Here is a 20,852-nt window from a genome sequence, read left to right on the forward strand (position 1 = left end):
TAGTAAAGTGAAAGAAGAATATATGTGTAGTTAAGTAAGTTAAAATCACTGATTTGTACACCTTATCTAAATCAGCACACAAGTTATTACCCATGTTGCAGAAATGCATTTGCATTCTGTTCAATGCAGCAAGAGCAATAACTCGTCAGCAAAAAGCCTTGTGGGAGCATCTATTAGTTTCTGATGCAGGGAAGGACTTTCTCTATCTGCCTCACCATCAGCTTTGATATGATCTGACTCAACTGATGCATAATCTTCCTATATTTGGGTTGGATTATGAGCACAGAACAGATCATGTTTTCCCTCAGTTCAAAGTGCTCCAGGGTGGTATTAAATCTATTGCGAGAAAACCCCACCAACAGTTCTTTTGGGCTTCTCTCATCTTGTGTATCCAAATGTATCAAACTAGGATGGAATTTTACTTGTCAAATTCCCTAAAATCAAATTACAAAAGAATAATGGGTCATGCACTTTTACACTATATTTGTCCTATAATTATATCCGATAATTGTGGACTGGGTACAATTCATATGAATTAAGTTATATGTATGTATGTATATGTAAAATGAATGTAATAACTTAGTGCCGATACAGCGCAGTTTATGTTGAACAGGTAATCTTTAGTTTTATTGTGGAAGTTGTGACTGTGAATCCGACATTTTACTCCGCATTCAAAGCTGGCGCCATGTTTGGTTTCTGCTGGCAGGCTTGTTGCTATGCTCTGCTATGCTCTGCTGAAGGGGGTGTGTCAGGAGGCTCGGAGGGGAGGGGTGTGTGTGTGTGTGTGGGGGGGGGGGGGGGGGTCTTTCAGATCGTAGACCATAGCTTTAAATGAACTGTCATTATTTGAAGAATGATACATAAAACATGGCAATTTTGCGTTTCATTTGAAAAAAATAACAAAATACTTTCAACTGGCAGTAGACTAGTTCTTTGACATTTTGACGTAAATGTCGACTGTGCAATGTAATGTCGAAAGGATAATGACACTATCAGCGTTTAGGTTGGTTAAACCTAAACACTATAAACCTGTCTGCCATCAGGCTCAAAATCTCCTGGGAAAATGGTGTTGGTCATCCACATTGCTTTCACATCTCCATCACAGATTTAATGACTAAATAAACTTACAATGGATTATGGAATTGTTGTAACACCAGAGACATTATGAGAAATCCAAACCACTTAAAGCACATTTAATCGAAAAGTCAGCAACACATGAGACGGCGGTTTTATGACAAGTATCCTGCCTATTCCCCTTTATGACAGTGTCAATCATTTACTGCGGCTGCAGATAGACTTCTACTACACAGGGAAGAGGAGGATACCATTCAAATACATGTTATTATTCAAACCTTATTTTGGTGCAAAGTTGCCAAACTTTATACACTTTTTTGATTCTATACATGCAGTTTTTATGACCTGGGGACCACTGAAAATGACGTTATGCCTCTCCTCCCATTCATTTAGATAAAATACAGGCCTAGGGAATTGCCATGATGGCTACCGAGTGGCAAGACTTGCATAGAGGGACTTCTGAAACATTAGGTGGTAGTACTTTCTATTCAGTTTCATCTCCAGTGGTTCTTGCACTACTACAAGTGCAACTACTAGCTTTGACAGTGATTGGTGGAACAATGGGAAGTAACCAGGTGTGATAGTTAGCCAGGAGAGGGGGACAGTCAGTACCAATCCATTGGGCTGGTAACTACACTGGCCATATCACTAATGCTCAACCCTGTGTGTGTGTGTGTGTGTGTGTGTAGGTGTGTGTGTGTGTGTGTGTGTGTATGTGTGTGTGTGTGTGTGTGTGTGTGTGTGTGTGTGTGTGTGTGTGTGTGTGTGTGTGTGTGTGTGTGTGTGTGTGTGTTTGCATGCATGTTTCCTGGCCCATTAGGAATGTTCTCAGTACTCCAGGTGGGCAGTCATCCCGCGAGTCCTGCCTTAAAAGAAATTCAGTTGGGTTAGTCACTGCTTACCTTGATCTAGATCATACTCCTCCATGGTGCTGACAAAGTGAGGTCTGGAGTAGAAGTTATGTGGCCCCGGTTGTTGGAGGCCCCCAAGGCTGAAGAAGCTTCGCTCATTTGTGGCACAGCAGGAGAAGGCCCTCCGGCTCGGGATGCAGGGGTAGCGTGTCCAGCTCTTCATCTCAAGGTCAAAAGCCTCCAGTGCCGTCACCGGCATCTTTCCCTGACGACCACCTGGAGGTACAGGAGAATATTCAAATTCAGACCAAAACACATTTATATTTACATTTAAACACATTTGGACAGTGGGACTGTCCAATACGTGAGACATCTATTTCCCTGGACAAAAAGTAGTTGATTGTTGAATCTCATTTGATGCTTTCAACTATGGGCTGGCAGCTCAGGCCAAACACCAACTGACCGCCAAACTCATGCGTCAGTAGTTGATGACTTGGGGATGAGACTCTACAATCAACTACCTTTTTTTTCAGGAAGTTGAATTTTTTTGCTTTAAAATCTACTAGGAAAATGATGATTTAATGACCTGCTGGATTCCTTGATTTAGTTGTTACAAGCAGCCTTGTTTAAATCCAGTTCCTCCAGATTACATCTGGATTATCACAAAGATGTGGCATCTGAACCTAACATCTCATAAATGAAACACATTGCCAGGAATATCAGCATGTAAATGGATAAAGACAAAGACTCGCAAAAGTGTGTGACATTTTTTGCCTTTGCTATTCATTTTTTGTTTCCCTTCATTGCTTTTTAATAACTTGCGCCTGTCACAATGTTGTCTTGGCAAAGTGGCAGCCATGCAGACCAGCACTGGTGCCACAATTAATTTTGGACTGAGAGCAGGGTACAGCAGCAGGGTGCTCCCTTAGGATGCCTACAAGTTGTTTACTTCCAAAAATCATAATTTAACCTTGTAAAATACAACTACAAGGGTACAGCAAAGTGGTGAGAGAGGGCGGTAAGAATGTGAATGATGGGAAAAGCAGGGGAGAGGCTGAGGATAGGACTAGGCAATGTGAGAGGAACTTTGAGGGTAAAAAAAGAAGAAATGGCTGCACAAGTAACAAGACGAGATTACAAAAAATAGATGGTGAAGAATCGAGAATGATAATATAAGACAATGACAGCGAATTCTGTGCAAAAGTAATACAGGGAAGGTAGGAAAATGTGTGGGAGGGAGAGAAGAAAGTGGAAGAGGGTCAACTGGAGTAGGCAGGGTGGCACGGAGATCGATAACAGCAGCGAGACAAAGAGTCGAATTGAGTGGGAAGCATTTGAGTCAGAGAGGTATGAGAGAAAGAAGCTAAAAGATCCGTCGATTACAACGTAAATGTTCAGCATACAGAGGCAATAACGAAAAAAAAGAAATAATATATGCAGTATGTACAGCATACTGATCGGCCAAAATGTTAAAACCACTGACAGATAAGAGGAATAACACTGATAGTATCTTTTCAGTGCAGCTTTCTGTTCAGAATACAGGGTCCTCCTGGCATTCAGGTGGATGTTCTTTGACACTTTCCACCAGCAGGCGACAGAAATGAAAGCTTAGCCCTCAGCTCGGATTTACCTTTTCCTCAATACATGCTCTGTGCTTTGTCTGGTAGTGTTGCTTCACAATGCACAACATTTTTATAATCCTTTTTGACTCTGATACCACCAGTCTCCCTCCCTTTGGTCCATTCAACTGCTAAACCTCGATCAGCCTAACTGATGCGTTATTATTTCCTAATTGCATGTTCAGTGGTCTTGTGGTGTTAATGGGTTGTGCTTTTTCTCGCAGTTGGTTTGAAAAGACAAAAAGGCATACAACGGATTATGAGCCCTAGTGCCCAGTAGGGCACACCACGCACTTTGGCTGTTACAGCTGCAGTGTCTCTTGGCTATTTGGGTAGAGACAAGCCAGGTGGCAGAGCTGCAGAAATGCAGTCCACTGGCAGTTGAGCTCAGAGACACTCTGGCAGGGTAAACACAAACAATAGTATAGTTGCAAAACATCAGTATGTTAACATTGCAGCACAGTCGCCCAGCAACAATGTTAGCAGTTAGCATTTTTGCAAACCACAGATAGGTCCAAGTTTGACATTTGTACCAAATGCGATATATCATGTTCACATTATATGCTTATCATCCGCCTTTAACACAGAAGGTGGAGGGCAAGGCTGCAAAATGGCTCACCCAAGTTTAAGTCATACCACTGGATATTCTTAAGAAGACCTGTGGACATTTCCAGTCAATACAGGAGCAATGATGGAGACCAAAACAGGTATTTTAAAACAAACCATGATGATTTCCTTGCCCTAACCAGGCGGTTTTGATGCCAAAGCCTAAGCAGAGCATAAGCACAGCGACGAGAGGATTAGGGAATTTAACCTAAACAAATGATAATTTTCAACATAAACAAACATTCCATTACATCTTATCTGTGGTTTTGCACAAATGTTTTTAGCTAACATTTATTCTGCCAATTAAGTTAAATGGTATCATTGTGAGCATGTTGCCATGCAACTGATGCAGTTAGCCTGAAAGCACAGGCTGCTAGCATAGACTGTTTTCAGCTGTATCTGAATGAAACACATTCTACCAGATACACCATAACGTACTACACATGTAGTAAAAAATATTATAATATGTAAAGGGATGCTTTTGCTCTCTCACTCTCTCTCTCTCTCTCCTACTATACAGGACATGTGGTAAACAATTCTTGTGATTTGTTGCTGTTGGTTGAGTCCTTCTGCACTGTTTTTGCTACAAGATCCTCACACTTTGGCTCAAGCTGCTCTTCGATCTGTCCCTAAATACGCAAGAAAGTATGTAGGGGCATTGTGTGTTGTGGTTTGTGTTCTTACGAGCCTTAGGCGAAAGCTTCCGGTACAATAACATATCTGCTGTTCCTACTGTATGTATATGAGACTGTACTTGTGGATGAAAGGACACAATTCTGGCCAGGGACGATTTCGGATTTACCTGCTGTTAATGGATACATAACTTCACTAGTAGGAAGGGCTTCATGGACTGAGGAGATTTGTGTTTGGACCGATTTAGAATTCTTATTTGACTTTGCAGCAGCAAAAGTGTGGCTTTACCTTCATATACATCCAGCATTCCCTTAAGAACATGCACCATGGTTTCATTCATTCATTCAATAATTCCATCACATGAAAAAGGATGAACTGTATATTTGTTCTCAAGTGCTAGGTGTTTATATGCATCTTTTAGAACTTTAAATCATCCTTGACTTGCTGACAACCTCCTTTTAGCCGCACTCGTGCACTGATTACCAACCATTACACTACAGCAAAATCCTTTGTGCTTCAGAGCCACCACTCCCTCAGCTGTCAGGAGCAAAGGCGAAGCCATGCAGTGCATTGATTTATGATTACAACAGCCACTTTTTTATTTACAGTCATTAAGATTTGTATTCATAGTTGGAAGCAGCCATAAAAGCAACATTAAAATCCCAGGTAAGGTGAGACCTGTCTCTTTGACACTTGATATGACACTTTCTTCACTCTCCTATCTTTTCACTTAATATACTGTTTGTGGCTGCAAGCAGCAGTTGGTAAGCTTAGCTTCGCACAAAGACTGAAAACAGGAGGAAATGCCTAGCCGGGCTCTGTCCTGCAGTTAATAAAAATCTTCAAAGTTGCACCTCTAAAGCTGACTTATTAACACTTTTTTTCATGTTTGTTTGATACGTACAAGCATGAAGTTCAAAAATTACACGTTGCCATTAGAGGAGGGTTGTGTGAAAGACTATTTCTGGCTGGGTACAGAAACTACTCCGCTGGTTGCCTGGCAACTGCTCTGAGTCAAACTAACTCACATCTAACTCTTGGACAGAAAGCAAATCAATGTATTTCCCAAAAATGTCAAACGCTTAATGTTGAAAGAGTAAAATATATTAGCCTTCGAACACAAATGTATATAATTTACTTGAATTTATGATTTGGTTTACAGGTCAAATTGATAACTTTTTAGGAGCACTAATATGATTGTTAATTAATAATTTCCCAAAGTTTGTCAGCTCCAAAAATATCTGTGGAAGTATTCTGAAAGCTGGTTCCATCTTCTAAAAAGGTTTGTCAGCCAGTATAACGCTGTTGATATCGCATGGTATCTGTGATTCATCAGCATCACTTAGTTATTGCCAGTTAGTTCTAAATAAATGTAGAAATGGCTGAAATATACAGTATGTTCCCAGCATACTGTAGCACCCTAATGCTAGCTTTACTGGCTAACTTCAGCAACTTTATTGTTGGCTAGCATAGAAAAACATGGAAACGTATGCAGATGACACCACCTTGTATGATAACAAAATATCAAAGAAAGCTCATAGTATAAGTGAGTGAGTGAGTGAGTGAGAGACAAATACAAGTGGGTTGAGTGGAACAAGTTGTTTTTTTTTATTTTCCAGCAAGAAGTCCATTTTGTTCCTGACATGTTGGCCAGCAACCCTCAACTGAAATTGGCAATATGCAACACTAATACTGCACAAAACACAATAAAACCTCTGGGTCTAACTACTGATAGCTCACTATCCTGGTTTAAACATAAATAATATAATCATGAAAATGCAGAGAGGAATCAGTATGACTAGGAAGTGTTCCGCTTCCATCATTCCCAGAATAATCAAATCAGTTATTCGTTCTCTGGGTTCTGTTTCGCTACAACACTGCCCAATCTGGTCATCAGCTACAAAATCCAATCTGAAAAGCAGCAGGCTGCTCAAAATAACGCAGCTCATTTGGCACTCTGTTGTTTCATACAGAATGAATTTCAATTATACACATCTGGCATGGCTGGTGGTTGTACAGAAATTGTCTTAAGTCTTTTAATGTTACTGCGGGACTTCATTAGTACCAATTACCTGTCCAGCCTGGCTCATCAGATATACATGGCCTTTGAGTATGGCCACAGAGCTAGAGATACAGCTTCTGCTCCCATAATTATATCGGGTCCAAATCCACTTATACAATAGGTCAGTAGCACTCTCAAATTCTGCCCGATGATATCAAAGTAATTTTCAGGAAGAATACAGAGAAATGTCCCACCAAATAAAAACATACGTACATATTCTGTTACGCTCTGTTATGCTATATCGTCAATTTCTTTGGTTTGTTTGACTGCTTAGTTTGTTTGCTTTAGTTCCACATGTTATTATGTTGTGTTTCTTCTTTACTTTCTATGTATAAATATACTGACACATCTATTATCACCTCACCCTCAATTCATTTGTGAGAGAATGAGAGAAATTAAATTAAACATGCTTAGCTTTTTTAATTGTTTTCACGCTTTAGATTTTCTCATTGTACCTGTACTCTGCACCGTAACAAAGTTGAATTTACTCAATTCTAATCAAAAAGTAATCAAAGAAATAATGGTTGAAAGAAAATTACAGCTTCTGTCACTCTAAGTGACTGCTAATTTAACTGGACCTGCTAAAAAAAGAACAGAAACCTAACCTAGACATTAACCCCTAATCCAGGATTGCAATGTCTTGTATGGAACCCCACACAAAGACCCCATGAAGCCATCCCCTCTATTGAAAATGTTACAATGAAGCTGTACTCAAAGCCACCTGACAAAGCTGTGGGGTATATAAAACATCAAAGTATGGAACCACTGGTCTCTATCATAACCTGTATGGGAGTGCTACTTATATTTCTGAGCTGAGAAAAAAATGTTTCTGTTTTAGAATTACTAAAACTTTAGAATGATCACACTTGGCAGGTAGTAATGGTACGTAATTGGAGATAAAATATATATTAGATACATTGGATTCTATCCCTTTAGCTCTCTGAAAATGTTGGAGTGAAGTCTTTGCAGAAAAATGCCTGTAGCTCGTTCAATTCAACCAAACTGCAAATACCACAGACAACACTGTAAATGTTAGGGTTATATTAAGGAGTGAGCTGACATATAACTTGTTGAATTGAACAGCATGCACTTTATTCTTACAATGCCAGTATTGTACTCAGTACAGCTGAATTTAAGGACCTGACATGTTTTCTTGCAAAGACAGGTTTCCAGATGTTAGTGCACTGTTAAAGTGCTGTTTGCATGTTTTGACATACTTGTACTGTGCATCCACGTGCAAATGTAAAATACCACTTAAACGTTGCCAAATTTATTTATTTTTATTTTTAACATTTGAGGAATTACAAGGTAAATGTGCTACAAAAGTGAACTTCTTTATATGGCTGAATTTGATGGATATGTTTTCTTGGTGTCTGAATACATCTTTCTAACCTGAACTCTTACTCTTTCTCTAAGGTCAACTGTTTGGTTATTTTTGCTAAAGAAACCGATTCAGACAGAACATTTTCTATTTATAAATAAATTAACCTGATAATCCTCAAGCCTTTTACTCAGCTGCGTCACCAGTCAACATGTTCATGTTTTGTTCAAGTGTTTTGGGACTGCATCTTGCATGGTTGTGATGCTGCTGTACTGATAAAAATCAAAACCAGACAAGGTGAAAACAGCTGCGCTAGAGTGTAGGAATGATTTGACTTGAGTTATGGTGATCTGCAACTTGAAACAAATCTGGGCCAGGGCCCTAAAGTGGGAAAGTGGGGGCCAATGGCCCCTTTTCTTCTTCCTACCTCCCTAGTTCTGGTGCCTTCAATTGGATCACAGCCATTTTGGATTTCGAATTTGATCTCAACTACACACCTGTGAAATTTTATAACTGCATCTTACATGGTTGTGATGCTATTATTCAGACATAAATCTGTTCACAGACAGACAGACAGACAGACAGTTGGCAAAATACTTAAACTGCTTCAGTGGTGGTTACCGCTAAAAATATGTCGCCAGGACCACATTGTGCCACGATGACACACACACACAGACTAATGAGGTAAAAATATTATTATTACTTACTTTTTTACATTTTAGAGACTCATGCTTTAATTTTGAATGTTAAATGTTTAACTAAAAGTTACTTATTTTCACTGATTATAAGCCTGGACTGCAGCAGGGAACAACAAGTGTCATCTGTAGTACTGTGTGTTGTATTTCCAGTGTCGTCTTATTTGCATTTTTTCCTCTATGCTTTTTATGCTGTCAAATTAAGGTATGTGTTTCTCAGTGTGTATCGGTGGAAGAAGTATTTAGATATTTTACTTGAACTTAGCTTAATAACCTGCATGATATTGTTCACCACTTTGGAGTCTGATGTCAACAAATTATCCAAAATAAATGTGATATGACCAACATGTCAGCTAAGTGTGGCCTATGTACACGTCCAACAGATAGCAACATTATCTTTCATTTGGACTCTTGTCTGAGTGAACTATATGGCTCTTTCGTTGTTAAATTATCCACTCTGGTCACCAACTAGCAATGTTGATGGTGATAGGCAGATGGGTTTATCTTTTACAGCATCCAGTGGCTAGATACAGCACTGATGAGAGTCAGGTGAGAACTTCCTATGAATATACAGAATATACGGGACAGAATAGAGCACCACACTTTAAAAGAGCAGCCTTTACTCTCCGGCTCTGTCCCTCTGATCAATATTGTACCAAAACTGTGAGACTCCTCGAGGCCCTTAGATTCTGAGGGAAGAGAGTGTTTTTATCAGTTCCCTTCACTGCTCTAAAAACACCAGGCAGATAAAGTCAAAAAGCTAAAAGGGTTGGGTTAAACAGTACAACTGTCACACATCTCTAGACACATGGCTCAGTAGAAGTGCAGCGGAGTAAAACAGAGGGTGTGTGTACAAGTGTGTACCACCACAACTTTTTGGGACTGGGGCAAATATACAGTTACTGTATGGAATTAGATTTGTGCCAAAAGAAACAAACAAAAGTTCTTAAATGTAAAAAAAAAAACAGGAATTTGAGAGAACATACAACTAATTTCAAAAATAAAACTTAGAACTTGCAATCAAATAATGTGTCAAATAGTGTAAAATATTGGTCTTTTACTCTTCTAATAATGCATTATTTTGTTTACGGTTCCCTCTGCTGGTCTCTCTCCGCTCAGACTTTTGCGCTGACTCTCAGCTTTGCGCTCTCTCTGCAGCTCTTTCTCGTTTGCGCTCCCTGACTTTTTGTTTGCAGTTTTGGCACAAACCTCTCGGGTAGGCGGGCCTTTTCAGCAGAGCGTCCCCATTGGCTAGGTAGATTTTGACTGACACAGCTCAGTACCTATGTGTAGGTAGCTAGCGCGCTAAACGACCCCAGCTTTAAAACGGAGAGAAGAAGAAGATGACGACGACAATGAAGACCAACAGTAACAACCCACAACGAGAAAAACAAGTGAAATGTAAGTAGTTATGACATACATATATTGTTCTTCAGTGTCGTTGTCGTCCTCGTCATCTCTTATTCTCTCCGTTTTAAAGCCGGGGTCATTTAGCGCGCTAGCTATCTACACATAGGTACTGAGCTGTGTCAGTCAACAACTAATTAGCCAATGGGGACGCTCTGCTGAAAAGTCCCGCCCACCCGAGAGGTTTGTGCCAAAACTGCAAACAAAAAGTCAGGGAGCGCAAACGAGAAAGAGCTGCAGAGAGACCGCAAAGCTGAGAGTCAGCGCAAAAGTCTGAGCGGAGAGAGACCAGCAGAGGGAACCGTAAACAAAATAATGCATTATTAGAAGAGTAAAAGACCAATATTTTACACTGTTTGACAAATAATTTGATTGCAAGTTCTTAGTTTTATTTTTGAAATGAGTTTTATGTTCTCTCAAATTCCTTTTTTTTTTTTACATTTAAGAAGTTTTGTTTGTTTCTTTTGGCACAAATCTAATTCCATATTACTGTCTCTTTGGCCTCTCTCTCCATAAACCAACTGTGCATCACATGAGCTTAGAAATAGTCCCACAACACCAGAGATTGAAGCACTTCAATTATGTCATCCATCAGCAGCTTTCCATGTCCTTGAGAAAGTGATTGAACACATCCCTCCTCACTCTGCTGAATCCCTAAACTGAACTGTCAGATAGACTGTGGGTCCATGTGTAGTCAAGAGGAGACAGATAAGTAGTGGGGGAGAACAATGGTACTCAAGGGTGCATAAGAAAATGGCAGTAACAGTGCTGCCAGATTTAATAACTACCTTTCTTTTCTTTTTTTCCTTTTCTTTTTTTGTGACCAGCCATATTTAAAATCACGTTTCAGTTTTTCAGATAATTGGTCATAAATCAAAGTGCTTAAGAAAGACTCGTGCCAAGTGAGGAAGAGGACTATTTGAACCACCTTGAAGAAAGACCAGTGAGACACCAACATCAATATGATCCATCCTCTAGGATCCACGAATGTCTATATACACTTTGAAAGCAATCCAACTTGAAGTGGTTAAAATGATTTACTGGATAAGACAAAACTTTGACATGCTTGTGGCACTAGGTCAAAATCTGAGGATTATCATAGTCTTCAGGACATTACCAATGTCAACTCGATACATCCTCTGGGGACAATAATTGTCTGCGACTGTTGGTGCCATTTCATATAGAAGATGTTGATGTATTTCATTGGATAGGTTAAAACTTTGAAATGTTGTAGATGTCCAGCACTAAAGACTTGAAGGATCACCAAAGTATTGAGGATTTATCCTACTGGGGAACATGAATGTCTGAATCAAATATCATGGCAATCCCTTCAATAGTTGAGATATTGCATTGGATCTGCTGGCATGTGGCTGAAAATGAATATGTTTGGTAATTTTACTATAAATCAAAAGGAGGGGCGCCGTTTAGCTCAGTGGGTAGAGCGCGCGTCCCATGTGCCGAGGCTCTGCAGCGGACCCCGCTTCGAGTCCTCGGTCCCTTTGCAGCGTGTCACTCCCCCTCTCTCTCTCCCTGTTTCCTGTCATGTCTTCAGCTGTTCTATCAATAAAAAAAAGCCATTAAAGGCCAAAAAAATCAATCAATCAATCAAAAGGAAAGAAACAGATAGAGCTATTTAGCTCACATAATTTTCATTCATAGTTTATTTTAAACTCTGCATTTATCAGCAAAATATATCTATTGAGCATAAGACTTATTACTTTACTGATTGCATTATTTTTGTAAGCTTGTCAAAATAAATTATTTCATACACCACTGTTGCCATTCTTAGATTAAAACATAACCTGGTTGTGACAGTTACTTTGAAGTGCCACGCTTTAAAACAGTCTTGGGACAGCTGGGACAGAAACAGACATTGTTAATGAATTAAACATTGAAACATGAAAAGAAGGAAAGGAGATGACGGGATCTCGTTTCCTACCCATCAAGTAGATTTTGTTTCCTCTTACGAAGGGCGTCGCTCCGTACCGCGGTGTTGGCATGGAAGTCAGCGGCTGCCATTGGTCCTTCTCTGCCTCATAAACTCTCACCATGGCCTGCGGCGTGGTGTCAACTCCCATACCTCCCATGGCGTACACCTTTCCTTCTGCACAGAGACACAAAGGAAAGACACGTTGTATAATAACAGGTTTTAAAGAGCTTGTCATCAAGTACTCTCTTGGCACAACTATGTAGTCAGGAGACTTGCAAGAAATCTCAGGCTTGTTGTCAGGTTTATGTGATGCATATGAAGAGAAAAATATTGCCAACACCTCCAAACAGTCAGACAAAGTGATGCATCGCGGTGCCCTTTTATCCCAACATTTCTTAATGTCTGCTATCCATCTACAGTCATCGAGTCATTTTTCAATGTTTGTGCTCAGGTCGGAGAAACTTCCAGCTGACCCTCATACTACTTTTTCACAAGGACACATCCAAGCATCTGTGGCCAATGCAGCATCATTAAAACACATAGAGATGCAAGGAAAAGAGAGGGGAGGAGTGCTTAGAAAGCAAACATGGTGCTCTGGCAGGAACACTGGGCCGGGAAAATGAGGGAGAGGGGGGATATGAGAGGAGAGAGGGGAGGATCAAGAGAGGAGAGGAAATGGCAGTGTTATACATTATAGGCCCATCAGCCCTCACAGTTGTGACAATTTAAATCTGCGGAAGGAAGGAAGCAAGGGAGAGAGAGCGAGAAAGAGAAAGAGAGAGGAACTGAGAGACAAGGAGGGAGAGAGAGTGAGCATCTAAGTTACCCAGACAAATGACACATCCACAGAGCTGTGACTTAAACTGTGAGGAATAAAGCAATAATAAATCTGTCATTCGAGATGCAGCTCAACGAGTGTGATTGCTGGTAAGACTGAGTAAATCCAATTTAACTGTTGTACATAAAATATATGACACAGCATGGGCGCTTTCATCGCTTAAAACATGACGCAATGCACGCATGTGGAGAGGTGGGACGAAGCAGGGACCGAGGACAACACACACGCGTCCCACACCAACCACAGCGTAAGCAAGGGTGGTGCAGTAATGAGTTTTTCTATAAACAGAGAGCTCTATACTGAGCGTTCCCTTTCATTTAGCCTTGTTTGTATTTTCACCACTGCGACCCCTGTAATGACTTTTAATTGGCATTTGGTTGGATCACTGTTCTAATGCATGAAGAGAGTTAATGGCTCTGTGAGGCTGTAAAGGTCACTGTCAAGAAAAAGTATTGGACAAATTGAGATTTTGACCTTATGATGGTGCTGGAGGAAAAGTCTGGTAATTAGCAGGTACTAAGCCTCGTGTGGGGACCATGAACATCAATACAGTATTTCAGAACTGCAAGGAGAGGCCAGAGGTATAAAAAATAAATAAATAATGTACAATATATTTACCCATTCTGAGTAAAAACTGTGTATGTGGCATCATGTAAGAAAATTTAGAGAACAGGTTTGTACAAAAGGTAATATCAGTGATAGTTATCATACTGTCCAAATGTAAGTAATGAAAAAAAGTTTAGATAAAGCTTAAAGGAAAAGTTCACCGCACAGTACAAATTAAAATAGTCACCTTATGCCGATAAAAAGTTGTTAAGTTTTGTAGTCCACGATGCTATAACTCAGTGTCTGTTTGAAACCAGGCCCTTGTGCATCCTCTTCTTACCTCACCTGTTCCTGGTCCTCTAGTTAGCGTCCCTGTGTGTGTGTGTGTGTGTGTGTGTGTGTGTGTGTGTGTGTGTGTGTGTGTGTGTAGTCTTTGTTCTCCCTCATGTGTTTGTCAGTTCGTTCCGTGATGTTCCCTGCTGCTCAGTCTGTCTGTCTCGTTCCGTGTTACTCCGTCTTGGTCCGTCGTTCCTCCAGTTGTCACCTCGAGTCTCCCGTGTGGTATGTTTTCGGTTCTGGTTTCCTGCTCCTCCTTTTGATTTGAACTTTGCTTTTTCTTTGCACTTTGTTTGACTCCTTAGTTACGACTTTGTCTTTTGCCATGCTTTTTATGTTTGGATCTTTTTTTTTGCACTAATGGAGCATTTTTTTTTTTTAGAATAAAGCTTGCTTTTTGTTCCCCGTTTCTTGCCTTCTTCTTCACTCTCACTCAATCTTCTAAGTTAAAAGTGTTGGCACACACTCCATCTGAAGTGGGTGCACAAGCTCAGCCGTGTGTCAACAGTGTATTTAACATCCATTTAGGATCTCTGGGATTCCTGAGACTTTATGATGTGTGTGTGTGTGTGTGTGTGTGTGCGTGCGTGCGTGCGTGCGTGTGTGTGTGTGTGCGTGTGTGTGTAATGTCGGCACCTTAGCTATATCCTGGATGGCCTAGATGAGTTATTTCTCTAAATGACTTTTTAATGGTTTTCAAGTAACTTTCAACAACATTTTATCTTCTGTGCTTAACAGAAATGATGGATGGATCAGCCCTTAGGTATGAATATCATGATATCAGTTTTCAGTGACGGTCATTCCTGTCCACTCCTGTATGTGTGGCCTATATGTGAGCAGGTGTGTGAACATTGAAAAATAGAAATGAGGGAGAAATAGAGTAGATAAAACAGCAATCAACAATGTGCATGAGTGTGCATGTGTGTCCGTATCTGTACACTGTAGTAGAGCAAAGGATTTCACGAGTGGGATGAAGTGAAAAAGCTACAAAGAAAAATAACAGTCAAAACGTCTGTCAGACTAAATTGCTTTTACTTGAGCTTTTACTCTTCCCAAAGCTGCTTTGTCACCGCAGGATGATAAGCAATTTCATGCACAATGAAATGAGAACCTGTTTCACTGAGATTAAATGTAGAAAAAGCATTTACATGCCCAGAGGAGGGCTGATCACTGCATTTTATGGGGAACTTATTTTATCTACTTCTATCAGGCAATAAATCATGAGATGCAGCAGACTCAAATACATGTGTCAGAAAACAGGGATTGGTCAAAGGAAAAGGCCGAAAATTTGAATCTTTCTCTTACTGTGATACTAAAGCACATCTTGTCCAATCCAAGTCTGCATATCACCACAACTAACTTTTCTATGAACACTTATAAATGAGGTGACATTGTACCCAGTTCACAGAGGGGTAAAAGGCCACGGTATTGCACAAATTATCATAATGCCTTGGCGCGCAGGTGGTCGAGTGGTTAGAGCGCATGCCATAAACGCAGCCGACCCCGGTTCGATTCCGGCCAGAGGTCATTTGCTGCATGTCACATCCCCCTCTCTCTCCCATATTTCCTATCCGTCTACTGCTTAATAAAGGTGTCTATGCCAGAAAAAAATCTAAAAAAATAAAAACAAATTATCATAATGCCAATACATCATAGTCAACCACTACGAGTAAAACCGGCTTAACTATAGGCTAAATTGAATGACTAGGCTAAGTCAAAGGACAAGAGGCTGAGAGAGCTCATGGCCATGCAGCTCTGATAAAGATAAAGCGATCTTCAACACATTCAAATACAGAAACGCTGCAGGTTGTGCAGGCGGCTCGGGCCGCCTCACCTGACTCCGCTCTGCATGAAGGAGCAGCAGGTCTCCTCAGGACTGTCTGAGCTTCTCACCCTGAGAAAGAAATCCATTTCCTCTGTCTGTGACTCTGATCTCATTCTTTTTGTCATTACTCAAAGCTGGTGACCATGGGTGAGGACTGGAACATACAGCACATCGACTAGTAAATGAATAGCTGCACCTTTTAGTTCAGGTACTTCCTCACCAAGACGGTCTAGTACAGACTTTACTGCTGACTCAGCAACAATCCAACTGTCTATATTAAGACCCCTAGAGACTCGGTATCACTTCATTTCCTGCACTAGACCTGGTTGTTTTCAGGATTGGATGGACCAAAGATTTTCTTTTTCTCTGTTGAAGAATTGAAACAACACTTTGGACTCAGTGTGCAAGGTTTCCGTGTGTAATGTTTTAAATCAGATGACGGATTAAAAAAGTCTATGACATAAAAAGACGATGTGCAATGGCCCTTAGCCCACTGGACATTAGGGTGACATGTCACCACTGTCTCAAGTGAACTGCGAGGGATTTTTATGGCCTGGGTTTCGCCTCACAGGACACATATTGTAGAGGTTACCAGAGAGGGAGAGGGCAAGGAAGGAAGAAGATTTTACTCGGAGCTGAAGCAATGCAGCTTCACCTTTTGTGTTCATTGTTTTTGGGGGAAAAAAATTTAATGTATGTTTTTATTTGCAGCTGCTATGCTTCTATAAGTGACCATCAAAGAGGAGGCTACAGTGGTCTTTGGAGTAAAGAGGGGACACATTACAGAAATTTCCTGAATTTCAAACCATATCTTTACTCAGTTTAAGATAACATTCGTGATTTTTTGTATTGTAGGAAGATGCTTCCTAACTGCATTTAGTAAAGAAATGACAGAATTGAATCAAAGAGGGCCAATCACACTGGGCCTAATTGATACAGGTCAGTCAGTTTCTCATTTGTTGTTACTCTACGATTCTTTCCTTACTACCTTACCATGTCATTTACTAGACTGACATAAACATATATAAATATTTTTTTTTTCTTTCTTTTGGCTGCCTTCATTGCAACCCCACATTTACGAAGCCAATCCCTTTGAAAAGGTTAACATGCTTACCACTTTGTACACACCTAGAAACACAGTAGTGTTTGACAGTATGACATGATGATAAATATCTACAAACCCTGGCTGTTATTTGGCTGACTGCAGGTGCTTGACACTCACTGTCCACCCACACTGTTACCTGCGACCTGCAGCACCTCACTGGTACTGTGTGTTTGCGCACGTGTGCTCTCATCTCTTGGCCCAGCCTCGGGTCTAATCATGCGCAATCTCCTCTAATTAAGGAAACCGTGGTCTATTCTTTGCTCGTCACCCCTGGAGACTCCATGGCAACCACGGCGTAACCTACAGGTGGCTATTATGGGGTGGCTGTTTGGCAGTTTGGTGCTTGGCGAACAAAAAAGCGCCACCGCTCAAAGGCAGACCACTGAGTCACCACCTGAAGCTATGTGATAAAATGAAAAGCCTTCTGGACAAAATGTGCACACAACGCTCAGTGCTGAACACACTAATCATTAGAAACAAATCTGTAAGATGTGCCAGCGACAGCAAGGACTTATTACACATGAGTCATGCTTCATGTGTTTGTCCCTCTCTTTCATAACTCTGATGTAAAAACTCAGTCTGCAGCTTTGATTTGTCTGCAGCTCAACATCTTTCATCACTCGCTGTGTCTCTGATATTCTCGCTGCCTATCCCTCAACATTATTTCCCTTTTTTTTTTGGAGCTACTTTCACTTTGCTTTCATAATTTTTTTTCTCCATGACTCCTCCATCCATCCTTTCTCGCCCTCTTTTCTTTCTTGCCAATCATTTTATCCTTTTATCCTTCCCTCTCAGCCCTTTCAACATTACTCATCCATTTGCCCCCCCTCCCCCTCCAACAGCAGAGAAAGCGAAGAATGGCGGAACATTAAGAATTGCTACATGCCAATCGAGTGTCACTTTTAATGTTTCTTCCAGCCACCAATCATCATAGCATAATTACACCGATTTAACTGTATTTTGTGCTTTGAAAAGTAAGACTAAGACGGTGCCTGGAGCCAAGTTCTTGCTTAAAAATGTTGTTCTTCCACTGCGAGAAAAAGGGAAGAAACAGTTAAACGTATGAAAAGAGACACCTCAATAAATGTGTGAAATTGAATAATGATCTCTCATAATTAATTTTCAGCCCTTCAGTCAGTTTTTTTTTTTTTTTTTTCTTATAATTGTCACATTTGGCTTCTCCGTCTCCTCCGGGCAGAGCGCTCAGATAAGGCTGAATGTGAAGCTGAAATAAAGCACCATTAAAAAAAAAGAAAAAAGTACATTTGTTCCCAGCAGAGTTTCTCTTTGATTCATATTAAATTAGGTCGTCCGCTCACACTCTTAATGGACCAGTTGGAGTACATTATAACACAGCTTCTCCTCTGTATGAATTCATCTTCAATTTGTCCTAAACATTATAGGTTTTCTTTTTATGGACTTTGCTTACTTTTGAAACATCCGTGTACCAATAGCCTGTTGACCACTGACTTCTAGTGAGGTTAGTAGAGCACTTATATAACAGTCTGACCGTTAAATAAATGATCAGACCAGTGCTCCTGTGTCTGGAGGCTTCCTGAATCCAGGCTCAGTCTGGAGGCTAAGCAAGGAAGAAGACAACAACAAAGTCAATAAGAAGAAAGACAGAAACGGAGTGATATTGCCAAGCTTTTACATTTTCATCTCTGCACTAATAAAATGCTTTTCTAAATATATTTTGGAGGAAATGCTGCAGCAGAGTTTTTTATGTTTTAATGATATCAAGATAGAGCGATGGACTGAACTAAACACTTTGTCAAAGGGGCAATGATTTTACACATAATACTCATCACAGGGAATACTTCTCAACTTGTGCAAAACAGCTAGTCTTCTGTGCCTATGGAGACTGGGTCTGGAGACTTGCACTTACCAAAGTATCAATGGGTTTGAAAGACATGGTTGGTTACCAGGAAAGAAGGTTGAATACAATACTATCAAGGTGGACTTGACAGGACTAAAAGTTGGCAACTGATACATTCACATTCATACATGTTATAGTGTACATGTTGACATTTCTATAAATCGTGTCATATCACGTTCACATGATATCTTTGTTACTGGACATTCTTATAAGGGGGTTGGGGTATAATGGTTGTTACAGCCAAGCCATTGACTACAGTTCAAGACTGCATTTCAGCATTTGTAAGAGTGAAACCTCTGGACGATATCCAGCCTCGTTAGTGGCAACAAAACCAGGTTTCATAAGCCAAACATTTAAAAAAAAAAACCATAGCCAAGTGTTTTTTGGAGGGGGGGGTGTTTTTGCCTCAAACTTACTAGATAAGAAGCAGCATTTTCACAAGACACACTGAACTGTTGCAACTCAAAGAAATGTAAAGTTTCCACATATCTGTGGTTTGCAGAAATGTTCATTACCAACATTTGTTCTGGTCACTGCATTACCTTGACACATACTATGGACTAAAAAAGTCAGGGTATGTCAGTCAGAAATATTAGGTTCCTTGATGATAAAGATCTTACGCTTGTGCACCCTATTCAGCCTAGCAGTGAAGATTTTGGCTTTTTAAAGGGGCAGAAATAATGTCTCCTCAAATCAATTTGGAATCTTGGGGCTTCCAGAGACTTGCATCATGTCAGACGAGCTGTATGGAGCACTTTTATGCTTGTTTGGAGTTTTTTCCTGTTGTTTTTTACATTTTAAGATACGTCTCCATCCACTTCAGTAGTTGAGGAGAATGCTGCAATGCTCCAGAAATGTGGAATACAAAACTTCCCCCTAGGAGATAAACTGAGTAAACTGTTAACCCACTGGTTAAAGTCTGAAAAATATAATAGTTTTGGTCAAATATTCATAAAGTAAACAAAACAAAAATGTATACTCTGTTTGTGTGTGCTTATTGTCATCTAGATGAAAACATCATTGGGGCTATATGAATATAATTTCTAGTGGTCAGGATTGTGTCATGAAGTGGGAAGTTCAGCCCAAATTACAACATTCATTCCAAGAGGGAGAGCCGCAGTTTCTTCAATCACATCACCGCAACTGTGATGAAGTTCCACACATAAAAGTTAGACTTTAAATCCAAACGTTTATAGTTAAATTAAATTTTTGAGGTAGCTCTTCTCTAAAAAAAGGTACTGAATCTGGGATGTGATGTTCACACAAAGTCTACTCCTCTACAGCAGTTAGGGAGCAAAATGTTACTCTTCATCCCTGGAAACATGCAACATATCCGTCCTTGCTGCTGTTGTGATGGAAGATCTCCCACAGAGACATTCAAAGGGCACTGAGTGCAGTTCCTGATGAACACTCATCAATACAGGATCAATACCAACTTCCTGTCTGCAGTAAGCTATAGTCACCATGTACTTCATATGGACACAGAGAGACAAACCCTGTGGTCTTTCTTTCTTCTTGCTTTCTGCTTTTATTTTAGTTTTTCCTAAATTTTCTATTTTCTTGGAGAAAACTCTTCTTCCTTCCCTCCTCCATGTCTTGCTTCTTTCTTTCCCTTTTTCCACCCTTGCCTCCTTCCTTCCTTTTTTCCATCCTTGGTTCCTTCCTACATTCCATTATCTTTTGCTTCCTTTCTTCCTTCCCTTCTTTGTCAATACAATACATTCCACTCTTCAGACTTTTCTTTCTTTCTTTCTTTCTTTCTTCATGTCTGTGTCTTTATTTTTGTCTGTCTTAATTTCTGTCTTTCTTTCTCACATTGTCTTCTTTCTTTTGACCTTTTTTTCTTTCACAGTTTCTTGCAGACGTACAAAACAGTTTATATCGACATCTCAATCTTACCTATCTTCTTTCCCGTACAGTCAGGGTGATGCACAATGGCTGGTCTAACACACTCTCACACAGAGGGGTCAATAGTACAGGTATATACTGAAACATCACAATGTCCTCTTAAGTGAGGCTAAGGGTCAATCAATAGTGCCGTCAAAACCTCCATGTGATGACCACATTGAGGATCAAAGTGTATTTACTGGCTTTCAGAAGAAGGAGGTTCAGCACGCTGAGATGA

The 20,852-nt window shown here is 40.2% G+C and overlaps 1 protein-coding gene across 3 annotated transcripts in view; it reads right to left on the minus strand.

The window, feature by feature from the left end:
- The window catches only part of klhdc8b (kelch domain containing 8B), a 221,182-nt gene that overhangs the window by 59,319 nt on the left and 141,011 nt on the right, over window positions 1-20,852 (minus strand). For all 3 annotated transcript variants that reach the window (XM_030421783.1, XM_030421782.1, XM_030421784.1), the window contains 2 exons: window positions 12,208-12,372; window positions 1,977-2,201 (listed from right to left, as the gene is read on the minus strand). In XM_030421783.1, coding sequence (XP_030277643.1) covers window positions 1,977-2,201; window positions 12,208-12,372 — 390 coding nt within the window. The remainder of the gene's footprint in view (window positions 1-1,976; window positions 2,202-12,207; window positions 12,373-20,852) is intronic.

The sequence above is a fragment of the Sparus aurata genome, chromosome 7 (assembly GCF_900880675.1).
Source record: "Sparus aurata chromosome 7, fSpaAur1.1, whole genome shotgun sequence".
Lineage (NCBI taxonomy): Eukaryota > Metazoa > Chordata > Actinopteri > Spariformes > Sparidae > Sparus > Sparus aurata.